Source organism: Pseudoliparis swirei, chromosome 17 (assembly GCF_029220125.1).
Source record: "Pseudoliparis swirei isolate HS2019 ecotype Mariana Trench chromosome 17, NWPU_hadal_v1, whole genome shotgun sequence".
Taxonomy (NCBI): Eukaryota; Metazoa; Chordata; class Actinopteri; order Perciformes; family Liparidae; genus Pseudoliparis; species Pseudoliparis swirei.
The window spans coordinates 17097911-17110980 of NC_079404.1; the positions used below are offsets into that span (position 1 = coordinate 17097911).

Sequence of the window (13070 nt, forward strand, 5' to 3'; positions counted from 1 at the left end):
TGACAGCAGGCATAATCTGAAACGAAAACAATCAAAGTAATGTAGCCTAATTATACCTTTACTTTCTCACTCTCTTGTCCACTCATGTAAATAAGCGCAGGAGGGAGAAACGAAGAGTGGCGACGAGGGAGCAAAACAGTCACTGAAGGATAAAATACCTTTTTTGAGACCGCAACAACAATTAGATACGTTTTAGCCCGCCCTTGCATATTAGGAATGCGTGCGTGCAGGACGTGGAAAGTCCTCTCGATGGTTTCTTGATCTCTATCAGAGGAAATCATTTTGCTCGGATGCGCATGCATGTACACAAATACACACACAAACTCGTACGCAGACACTTTCCACATGGAAAATGGATATTCCAGAATAAGCTTGATATTTTGTTGTTCAAAACTAAAGGCATTGAATATAAAAAAAAATGACATTTACAATTTTTCGGATACAAATCCAATGTATTGTGTTTTAATTGAGTGATTCATAGGAAGCATACAATAGATACAAGATAAAAGAGCCGAGGAAATAGTCTCACCTGGCAGATACCTGTGTGGACCCAAACTTTCCAGCTTGCCTGTTTCTTTCGGCCAGTCCTCGAACATCTGACGCAGCGCGGTCAAGGGTTCATCAAACATGTTATCTCTATTTGCAAACAGTGGGAAAATATATGTACAGTAGATACAAATCAATTGTTAAAAATGACTGAATCCTTGCAAATGGGCCTCCATTAAAAAATAAAACCACCATAATTTGAAACCACACACAATGAGCACAGTCACACGTTGACAACAATTGTCCATCTCACTACGGGTTGCATGCACACCAGAGACTCCCATATAACACACACACTCATATAACACACCCACGGAACGACAGCATGAGTGAGCAGAGATGATCTTCAGGGACGGAGAGCCAGCCTGCAGGAGCAGATCCCAGCAGCCTCTTGTGGATCAATGGGAAAGCTTTTAACCAGAGATCCACAAACTCACACTGTCCCTCTCGCACACAAAGGCAGGGCGATTGATGTCAAGTTGTCGAGTAATACACTGGCTTGTGGCGTTGCAAAGCAATTAAATTAGGATCTCCTTGTCTTAAAGCCTGCAAAGAGCCGAGGCAAATCCAATTGACAAAGGCCGAGAGTGAGAGGGCAGGAATGCGTTATATATTGATAGATGGATTGATATCTGGAGAACTGATCCAAAACCAAAAAGGCCTCCCAGACACACTATAATATGTAGGTTAGTACACATTTATATACCGGTGCACATACACAAGCTTGAGCATACAACACACACAAACACACACACACACACACACACACACGCTGGACCCCTGTGTGTCATGCACAGGGATGACAGGGTGAAGAGCAGAGCAGCTTACAGTAATCTCATCACCAGCACACCACTGGGGGAGAGGTCAGCGCATGCACGAACACACACGAAGAAATAAAGAGGAAAAAGTGAAAGAGAGAGTGATTTGAGTACTCGTGAGCATTAAAGTGGAGGAATATTTGCTCCCATCACTTGAAGTAGACATGCATCAATCATGCTTAATGGAACATTTCAATTGATTTCCAACATGAGTATTCAAGGTCAGCAGAGTGTCTTCTCTCAATGGTGTGTGAGTGTGTCTGTCTGTCTGTGTGTGTGTGTGTGTGTGTGTATTTCTGCAATAGAAATGAGGTCAACAACCTCTGAGAAAAGGGAGAATTCTATTTACTGCATATATGAAAATGTCGCCTATTCACAACTTCTCCTGCCGTTTATCTTCTCATCTATTTCACTGTGTAAAACTGAGCCGTATCACAACCCGCTATCTCTTTCTAGTGTAACACTGGTAACACAATCAGGGCCTGTAAGACAACAGTGGCCATTAGCACAAGGCTAAGAACAACAGCTTCCTCAGAGGGAGGAAATGGCACAGAGTGTCTGCAGTATGGGACAATTTGGCTGAGCCCAGAAGAAAATATGTCTCTCTCTCTCTCTCTCTCTCTGTGTGTGTGCGTGTGTGTTCGATCCATACTTGCTATGATTTCACTTACAATTCTCTCAATGTGTTTGTTCTGTGAAACAAAGCAGTCGGTCAATGTCGTATTGTTAGTGCGCCCAAGTGTGTGTTGGTGTGTATGTTTTACAGGCTCCATAATGTTATTGTTTGGGTGGTATTGCGATCAGTAAAGGAGCATTGTAGCCAGACGAGAAAGAGATATTGTAAGCACAGCTAAATATGGAAGTGCCATGTCGGTCAATGGGGAAGAAATGTGTATTTATATTTCCTGCTTCTATAAAACATTTGTAGAGAGTCTTTTTCTATTTTTCTTGCCCGTTAAGATATCGAGTGAATAAAGCAAGAAGCGGGGCAGCTGGGAGAAAAGGGACAAGAATGATGAAAGAAGATGGAAAGAAAGAGAGAAAAAAACAAAAGCTAAAAAGGGGATTGGACAAGGAGAGGTGTAAAATGGGTAGAAAAGAAGAGCAAGATGGTTTGTAAGCTGACATAGTTGATCAATAACCCATTCAAAGAATAAATGTTGGCACAAAAAAGAGAATCTCACCTAAAGATTTGTCCCCAAATCTTAATTATAGGCCTAAACCTTAACCACACAAAATATCTCAAACAAACCTTGATTGTTCCTGATTTTAAAACACTCATCAAGCCCCAACCCTTAGCATTAGATGACGTCTCAAACTAAATCTGACAGGATGGCAATTACTGTGCTCTTAACATGGCATTGTGGGCAGCTATATTGTAGATGCCATGTTGAGCCCTGGTGCCCCATCTGCTGCTTCTGCCTCAAGATAAAAGAGGTGGATGGCTATTCTTCCTTCACTCCAACCCGATCTCTGATTTCAAGGAACACTACGGTTACAGCACACAGCTCTACTTTCTGTTTATGTTACTGCCATGAGAAACACAATACAGCAGCTGAAACAATTTAACACAATACAAATTAGTCACACTTGGAAGAGATTAAAATACAATAATAATGACCAAGATGTTCATTTGGCATAACAGCTGGATGTATGACACATGAAGCACTGCTATTACAACGTATGTGTATGTACACAAACATTTACCTGATCATGAGGTACACCTATTAAAACATTTGAGTGCATTTTACAGACTAAAAAAGAAATGCATATTGTTTTACATGTGAAATCTTACACTGCACTTGTGTTTCCGCAAAGCACATGTGCCTGAATCTGTGGTTTCACAAATTACATTTAATATCCGTGTTTGTCAGTTTATCACATGTTAAACCCAGTTACACATGTTAAATTAGATGTGAGAATGCCGTCCCTTACTTTTCATCATATAAATGTACCATGTTACATGTCCTGAAATCGCATGCCTCTATATGAACATTCACGTGATTGTTCTGCACAGGAATGCACAGACAGACAACTCATGTTCTCACTGATAACCCTGATAAAAGACACACGTTTTCATATAAATAAATCCATATGAATGCATATAAATGAGTGTAATGAGGGAGAGAAAAAAGACGGAGAAAAAGAGGAGAGAAGACGATGAAAGGATACTCTGAATGGACTTCTCGTTCCCATCTGATAGCAGAACTTCCCTCACGTCAGCACAAATGGCAACCTGGGAGACAGAGAGACAGGAAAGAGACGGAGAAATGACACAACACAGAACAAAAGAACAAAACCAAAAGCACCCTTTGATGAAGCAACCATCTGAACACACACACACATTAATGACATAACCATATCTACAAAGGTTCACTTCTGGCAGCCCGGCTCAGCCCGTCGCACTCTCTCTCTCTCTCTCTCTCTATTGCTCCCTCTCCTCACTGCCATTTCCCTCTCTATCTTCACCCCATTTTTATGTCTGCATTATTTTAATCATTCAATCAAATCAGTCAATACTTTTATCATTGTGGCTAGCGGTGGGGGCTGCTATCTTGCTATCACTCTGTTCAGTAATTGCATTGTGACAGGGGATGATGGCAAGCGCAGAGCTTTTTCATTTGACGCTGGGTGTTTATCGGCCCGAGCCATCACTCCCGTTCGCCGCTGTCACTCTGCACTCGGCTCGCCGGGCCTGCCTGATGCCCTTCATATAACTTTGCGGTGCAGACTGTGAGAGACGAAGAAAAAGAGAGGGAGAAGGAGCGAGACAGGGAATGGATAGAATGCTTTGTGCTCCGCTGTGTCAGGGAGATATAGATAGAGAGGCGTGTGCTTTACTATAACCTCATCATTTCACATTCTCTTTTCTTTGCAGATGCCTCTTTCTTATATCGGAAAGTGTGTGTCAGGCTGTCAATTTCTGTTAAGCAGTGTGTGTGTGTGTGTGTGTGTGTGTGTGTGTGTGTGTGTGTGTGTGCATTTGCCCATGGGTGAGTGTAAGTGCAAGTAGCTATTGTGTTGGTATGCACAAATCTTGTATGGATGATTCAATGTAATCTTGACTCGTACGGCATATGGAAAATACATGATGTAGCATATCAAGTGGATGAATATTTCCAAACACACACACATGTTAAGGCCCTGCAGGGTGTGTGAAGGGGTCACTGAATGCAGTGCGTCCCACCATCTGCTCAAATGGAGGAAGGGACCTCCAGGCTGAACCCGAGCATCAAGCTGAAAGATCAGGAGCCGGATGCTGCAACAACCCTCCACTAAACATACATGCAGAGACAGGCTCCATCAAATGCCCACGAAAGTAAACATATGTGATCAAAATGTCAAACTCTGTCTAGCAACTACAGGAATAATTAATGAACAGTTCACATCAGAGAAAACAAGTGGAACGCGGTGTCAGTGACGGATGATGGAGGGATGAGGAGAAGGAGAGGTGTGAAGGAAGGATTCCATCTCAAGCCACCAATGTCAAAACATGGTGTATTGACTGCCACGAGATAAAACCAGGCTCACACACTCTCTAACACACTCTCTCACACACACACACACACACACACACACACACACACACACAGAATGGCATCCAGCAGATCGATGGGACACTGACGCCTGCTATGTGGAGGGGCCCTTAAGACTCTGGCTAATAAACCCTATGGCTCACCGACTGAGGTATATCTGAGGGTGTCAGTGTGTGAGTGTGTGTGTGTGTGTGTGTGTGTGTGTGTGCGTGTGCGCGTGTGTGCTGTGTCAATACAGCTTTCAAGACCCAAGCTAGGAGAAACTACTCAGGTGGTCTGATGGTTGTGTGAGTGTTCTCGTAAAAATAAAGAGAGAGCATATTATCTTCATTGTGTCGGATAGAAAAATTATTCTGTTCATCAGAAAAACAGTCTTCACATCTGAACATTGGTTTGGGTTTTTTATCTAAAATACCTACAATTTAAAATGACAGCATTGCAATATTAGAGGTGTGTTACATTTTAAATTGTTATAACTGTGTGATTCTGGTTTTCATAAAGTGAAATGTGAGATTCTTCAATGCAAATTCCTTCGCTGGACACTGAAGGAAAAGTGGAGCGTATTGACAAAGTATTACTGACATTAATGATATCTGAAGTTACTTGATTGTTTCTTCTAAGACAATTAAAATGCTGCTCAGAGCCGGTATAACGAAGCTCAGAGAAACGGCGCAGTTGACCTGACATGGTTTATGTTGTATTTCAAGAATGAGCTTAGTTGTTGCTCAATTAAACATAAAACACAAGAGCAAAAGGTACAAATACTGTTGTCATATTAACAATTAAGGAATGTGTTTGACCGGTATAATTCAAACGGAAAAGCTAATTAAAACTAGTTGACAAAACAAAAACTAAATATATAAGCTTACATGCTTTAGTAAATTAAATGTGTGAACGTGACACTAAGAGTCAAAGTCTGCTGAGCAAGTGTTGTCCAAGCCTGGAAACGTAGCGTTGTGTTGATTGGCATGGATATTTGTCCCAGCTATTAAAATGTCATCATCCTTCAATGGCGCAATTCATCCTGAAATTCCACCTCCGGAGTAATCGAGTAATGGACAGGATGCAGTTTTTGTTATTTCTTCTGTAATTAACTTCTCCGTCAACAGAACACCACGGCATAAGACACGATGCACCTGTAACTTACTTGTACTTTAAACTTTTAAAAGCTCCAGGTTGTTAGAATCTAGATGGACAGCAGGAGTTATCAACCCATTGTGATTGTACTGATAGACAGTTCATAGACTTAAGAGCTGTTGTAAGCACTAATAGATGCTGTAAATAACTCTTAGACCACTCAGTTGGGAGGCTTACGATGCATACACCCTGGAATGTAAGACTTATTCAACCAGTAGGGGGCCAATCACAGGCATAAGACTTCTGTGAATTTGGTGGGACAAACCAGAGATGACATGTGACCTACTGTTATTATGGGTAAAGAATGTGCATTCATACATTTGAATGAATGATATGTATAAGAATAGGTATGGATACTGCTTGCGTATTGATTGGTGAGGGTCAATTTCATTAATGAAGCGAAACTACTTCTCCCGTAGATATTTGTTTATCTGTGTGTGTGTGTGTGGGTGTGTGTGTGTGTGTGTGTGTGTGTGACTTACCATGAGTCCAGCGAGACAGGTCATGCCTCCTCCTAACTCACACACTGCACCCCTGAGAGACAGAGAAGAGTGGGAGTGAGATTCACCTTGCTGAGCCAAACCTAGCAGTTTAGCGCATGCACACACACACACACACACACACACACACACACACACAAACACACACACACGCTATCATACAAAAACATGCACTTACACACACAGTCAACCCAGCGGGGCAAGAAATATCAATTCAACCATCAACCTGAAAGCTGAATACTGAACATTGAGAAGCACAAGCTCAATCAGCGGGAATCTGAGAACAGACACACACACACACACACACATACTCCCACAAACACACACACAGTCCTGTAGCTTGCATGCTCAATCAACCCCTCTCTCCATCCTCTTCCTCCTTTCATCTGTCCTCTTTCATCCCTCTCTGCCTCTCTCCCTCTCCTGCTGACCTTCACTACGCTGCTCTGATCAATACCCCTCTCTTCCTCGCCTCCCGCCTCTTGAATGTTAAAACAGGAAATCAAAGGGTGACGTTCCACCTTGAGTGGAAATCAAAAGGTGCCTGGGTGCTTTTCAGCCCCGTGCCGCAGGGCAGGCCGGCGCTCAGCAGAGAGCAAAGAGCAACGCAGGACAACACAGCGCGGCATGGAAAGGTACAGAATGACACAAGTACCAGGCGTTTACACCGGGACCCGGTCAGACCGAAACCAGAGGGATCCGGCACCGGTCCACCATCTGTTGTATGCCCTGGTGTATATTTGGAGGGATTTTCTCCTATCAACCGTGACCAATTATTTTCAACGGTTTCTACTTCAACACGTCTACCTGTCTCTTGGACCCCATCCAGACGAGCTGCTTAAGTGCTTAAATTTTTTTTGCGCGTCTTTTATTAACCTCCCCTTCTCTCCAAGATCCTTGAGAAAGTGGTCGCAAATCAGTTGTCGACTTGCATGTCAGGATTTAGAAAACACCACAGCACCGAGGCAATGACCTCTTAATGGCAGCAGATAAGGACTCCCTCTCTCTCTGTCTTTGTTAGACTTAGTGCTGCATTTCACACCATTGAGTTTGTATTTGTAAACGATGACTGACAACCACCAACGTTAATCACGGTTCCACAAGGTTCTGTACTTGGGACCAATTTTATTTATTATTATACATTCCTTTTCCTTTTGGGCAATATTATCAGGAACATAAACAACTATATTTATCGATAAAACCAGAGAGAGAGCACAACTCTGCAAATTCAGCAGCAATCTTAAAGACATAAAAACATCTGCAACTTCTTGATGTTAAACTCAGACAAAACGAAGTAATTTTAATCGGCCCTGACCCTCAGAGATGATGTGGATTCTGTAGGCCATTGCCCTGGCATCCAACACCACTGTAAGAATCTTTCTTGTATATCTTCTTGACTTGTCCCTTGTCCTTTAAACTCAAAGCAACTGCATTCTTTCATTTCATCTACGAATCATTAAAAAATCAAAATCAGGTCTCAAAAGATGCAAAAAAAACAGAAAAAAGTTGTCACTTTTCTAGAGACTGGATTACTGCAACTCCTTATTATCAAATGCTCTAATAAATCTCCCTCCTCCCCTCCCCCAGTTGATCCAAGTTCGCAGCTCATGTTTCTACTCAAAAAAAGAAAAAAAGACTCAACACCTGCTGCAGCTGCTCTGCTCACTCCCCCAGTAAAATCAAATCAATTTAAAATTCTTCTTCTTCTTCACAAAGCCTTGATTGATGATGTCCATCATATCTTAAGGCAAGGAGCTTGTTATTGCCACACCAACTCACCACTAGCTCTCTAAATCTACTACTTCTTGTAGTTCCTAAAGTCTTAAAAAGTAATGGGAGCCAGAGCCTTTTGTTATCTTTGCTCATCATGGAACCAGCTTCCTTCCCAGGCAGACACAGTCACCTGGTCACCCTCACTTAGAGTAGACTTTAGACCTTCCTCTTTGACCAGAGCTTTTGAAGTTAGGGGCTGGTGGGTTGCCCTGGTCCAGCCTTGAGATGCTGCTATAGGCTTATAGCTGCGGGGGGGACGCTTTTTAGGATGCTTGAGTACCCTTTCTCCTCTCTTTTTGATGAATTTTCATTTCATCTCTCAATCTCTCGTACTTTCTCCCTATTTCTCCTTTTCTCCCCGTTTTTCGCTCAGGTGGGGTCAGGGTCATCGGACCCTATATGATGAGGATATCCTGGGTATCTGAATTCCTGCTCGCCTGGGTCTGGGCCATCTGCTCATGACTACTCCTCCCTCCTCCCCACTCCCACCTCCCACCCCACCCTCCCCCTGGCCATCTGCCTGATGGATCGTGGAGACTATGATGCCTTTGAAATATTCTATTGACACTATTCTCATACTCTATCTGTTTTATAACTCTGTCTTTCCTTCTGTACACACATACATCTATGCATCTGTCCATCCCCCTATCTTCCTCCTCCCTCCTCTCTCCTCTTTTCTTCCCTTTTTTTTTCTTTTTTTTTTTTGGGAATTTCCTGTTTCCGATTGAGGGATTGGATGTTGTGGCAAGATTACTAAAAAGCAGATTGTAAGATTGAATCAATTTGTGAGATGACAAATAAACTACAACATAATTGAATTGAATTGTTCTTACAACAAACGCAATACTTTCAATAAGTTTGTGCAGGAAGAATAATGGCCGTTTTATTGAATTGTTTCATATATTTGAATTGAAATGTCCCCACTATGGGACTCAAAAAGGAAGATCTAATCTAATCTAAAGCATTTTCCCGTCATGCAGCTGCCAAATATGTTTCCGATTGTCTCATTCGACATATTTCAATATTCCAGGAGGTAAATATCCCTTTGAGTTGGTGAAACTCCTAAGAATAATCACAGCAATGCTAAAAGACATGCTAAACTTAAACACAACTTCAATAAACTATGTAGATTCTGATGTGTCATCTCAGCTGTTAGTCCTTGTTGTCTTGGTGCACGTGGATTTAAGGAGAGGAAACACTCACTTGAACATGTGACGTTTCCGCAGACAGTAATGAGCCATCACCTCTTCAGACGGCCACACACCTAAACCAGAGAGAGACCAAAGGGAGAGTTAGAGCCTCAGTTACCCACTGATGTTTATCCATTCCCGCGACAGATCTTTATTTTCAGGCATTCGTAGCATCACTGATGTCACAAAGTGCTTTGATTCCAGTGTCTCAACATCAAAACACCTTAATATTTATATAAAAACCACGAGTGTTCAGTGAAACATAATTGGATGCATTGTATTTTCCAGTCTGTGTTCATTTGCTTCTCTTGTGGTTTCCACCTTGCCCGTGATCCAAGGCTTCTCTGTCTCGGTTTGTCTGTCGGTCCGTCTGTCTATCCTAAATCCTTGCAACACACTTGGGTGTGTGTGTGTGTGTGTGTGTGTGTGTGTGTGTGTGTGTGACAGGGGGTCCGGTGGGTGATAATCACAGCGTGCAGGCCTGTCTGGCTTATCACCTACTGTCAGCCCTTCTCCTTCTACCGTGCATGTAACACACACTAACGAACACACACTTGCATACTTGGTGCTATTTTCCCTTTCTCTCTCAAAATACACACACACACACACCACACACAGACACACACCCACGTTGGCAGTAGAAGAAGTAAACATTCATTTGAATAAAACTTCAGCTTTTCGCTTCTGGCTTTGAACAAGAAGGTTCGGCTTGGCGCCGCCTGTGTGTGTTTGTGTGCACATGTGCATCTGTGTGTGTACGTGTGTGTGTGTGTGTGTGATTATATGAAGGAGTTGTTGAGAAAAGAGAATGAAGGGATATAGAATGAGGTGGAGAAATCAAGCGAGGGAGGGCGACAGAGATAGAAAATGAGCGAGGTAACGAGAGAAAACTGGGGAGGGCGGGAGGTTTAGAGGAGGAGAGAAAAGGTGGTAGTCGATATAATAAGCGGCTTACAGGCGGTCTCTCTTCACCTCATGGGGCAGACATCACTGCTCCCTCACTCTCTGTGTCTATCTCTCTCACTCTCCTTCTCGCTCGCTCTCTCTCTTTCCGCTCTCTCCGGTCCAACAAGATTAGCTCAGGCAAGCAGGATTTAATAATGCCTATTGATAAAATGTCCAAATATTCCTTTTCCCCATTAGAAGAAAAAAAAACATGCTTTCTATGTCTTGGCCAGACAGGACAGGCACGCAGACACAAAACACACACACACACACACAGACACACACACACTAGCTATACTGTGTGTCTCGAGTGTCACGGCATGTAAGGCTAAAATAAGGTGACATTTTTAATTGGATCTGTTATTCCACTTTAGCCGGGCGCTTATCACATATTATGAACAACTTTACAAGAATTGTTGTTGCGCATATACATGTTTTTTTTAATCTGATATTTCTTGACTTGTAGTCTTTGTAATATTTTTTCCAAAAATATTTTATTTTTTATTAGTATGTGTTTAATGGATACAGCTGGCGTTATTATATATATAGAGATTTTTTTTGAATCAATAAATCCCATTGAGTTCAACACCAACAGTGCATATGTTTGTCTCTCGACCTTTTTCTCTGGTCACCTTGAAAACCCCGCAGATCTACGGTGGAGTTGTTGTGCATTGTCGTTCTGGGACACAGAAAAATAGCTTAAATACGAATAAATAGCGTATTTGTTGGAGACTATTTTCAGCCTTAAACTAATAAACATTTAGTGCAAAAGTGAATGCTTCCAGCGAGCAAAAAGATGTAATCGATATTGATTACAAAATAACGAGTGCAGTGCTGCAGTAATAAAGACAAATGTCACCCAGTGCAGCGGTGTGGACTATTGGTTTTAGTCTTGGTCAGGGGATTTGGTGACAACAAGAAGCCTTTAATAGCCATTGTATTGTAAATATATATATATATTGGTTTTTTTCTTTCTTTTTTTGTAAGTCTATGGGGCCACTGCACTACAGGTAGAGAACAAACCCTGATAAATATGTATTCACCAATGAGCTCTGTTCTGAGCATCGACAACGGAGCATATTCATTCACTATTAATCCTCTCCAATAAGTGCATGTGTGGGGTATTGTTCGTCTTAAGCTGCATCCTAATTCTCCCCTTCATCCTTACCTTTGACCCCTCCCCGTGTGATTGCATGTTCATATAAAATGTAATGGTGTCCCACGACACACCTTTGCCCTGTAAAATGACAGTTTAGCCCCTCCCCCTGTGTGTGTCACCATGACACTTGACATCATGGGCCACCCAAAACATCTTGTGCAGATGAACAGTAGAGGGTGGTAATGCAACATTAAACTGGTTGTGATCTGCCACTCAACATCACAAGCAGAAGAATGACAAATAGATGGCCCAGACGCTCTCATGTGCAGCTTCGCTCGGTTTTCAGTCTGCTGTTGACGCCTCGTGATGTGCACAAGTCATGAGTGGCACCTCATTGGGTTGCGGCGTGAGTGCGACATCATCCCTAAAGCTGAAAGGAAAGGTTTCAGGCAGAGATTTTGCACAAAGCCGCACTCCACCATTCCTTCAGATTGTTTCCTTTCAGGCTGCCGACGCATGCCAAGAAGGATTCTGTTCAACCAAGATGCCTCAAGGCCATATGTGATTATAATATCACACAAAATAAGATAACTCTGTGCACAATACCATTTGTGTAAAGTTCTAAACTTGAGATTTCACGCCATGTTTTCATACCTACCGAGGGCGTGTTTCAGATTAACTTTCTTCAATACAAAGTTATTTGCCTGTGTGTGTGCATGTGCATGAGCATGTGCATGAGTGTGTGAACACATGCAAGTGTGTGAGACAGAGCAAGACAGACAGCTCGAAGTAATAAAGCTTTGTAAAGCATATGTGAATCTGATTGTTAATCCCCAACTCCAATAGCATTAATAGCCCAGGGTGATAGCAACTGTGTGTGTGTGTGTGTGTGTGTGTGTGAGGGTGTGTAGGTGTGTGTGTGTGTGTTAGCCTCCCAGGCCGAGGTGCACTGTAGGAAATGAAGGGATCAGGAGTAGAGAGCAGATTACTCTTCCTGAGGATAATGAAATTATTTCTCACCTTCAATTACTAGATGAGGAAAGGAAGCAGTGTAGGTGTTGGTGTGTGTGTGTGTGTGTGTGTGTGTGTGTGTGTGTGTGTGTGTGTGTGTGTGTGTGTGTGTGTGTCTGTATGTCTGTGTGTGTCAGCTTAATACAGTTATCTGTTCTAGGCACTAAACCTGGTCAATGGTGTTACCCCGTAAACCATATGTGAAGCTTATTGGTGCTTTGTGCTGGAACATTGCTGCTGGGTTGCTCCTGTTCCTTTTGGGAATAACTTAAACCCTGTGAGATTATTTCCCTTTTTAAAAAGTACCTATAACCCTTATATTGTATAGTGTTCATGAGGAGATTTGACCATTATTTGTTTGCAAACCTTTTTGTCGTGGCTTATTTACAGCTGCACACTACTCAAACATATATATACCTGCATTCAGGATGTATTTACTTCAAGCCCACTTTGGTCTCTGCACTGCCAACCGGCAAATATAAGAGATCTGCAATTGGAGGGAGTAAAGTAATTTC

At 42.4% G+C, this 13070-nt stretch overlaps 1 protein-coding gene across 1 annotated transcript in view; it reads right to left on the reverse strand.

The window, feature by feature from the left end:
• camkmt (calmodulin-lysine N-methyltransferase) overlaps positions 1-13070 on the reverse strand; it is a 93911-nt gene that overhangs the window by 21452 nt on the left and 59389 nt on the right. Inside the window, exons 4-7 of the mRNA XM_056435660.1 lie at positions 9514-9574; positions 6520-6571; positions 3537-3600; positions 530-596 (exon numbers count right to left, since the gene is read on the reverse strand). Coding sequence (XP_056291635.1) covers positions 530-596; positions 3537-3600; positions 6520-6571; positions 9514-9574 — 244 coding nt within the window. The remainder of the gene's footprint in view (positions 1-529; positions 597-3536; positions 3601-6519; positions 6572-9513; positions 9575-13070) is intronic.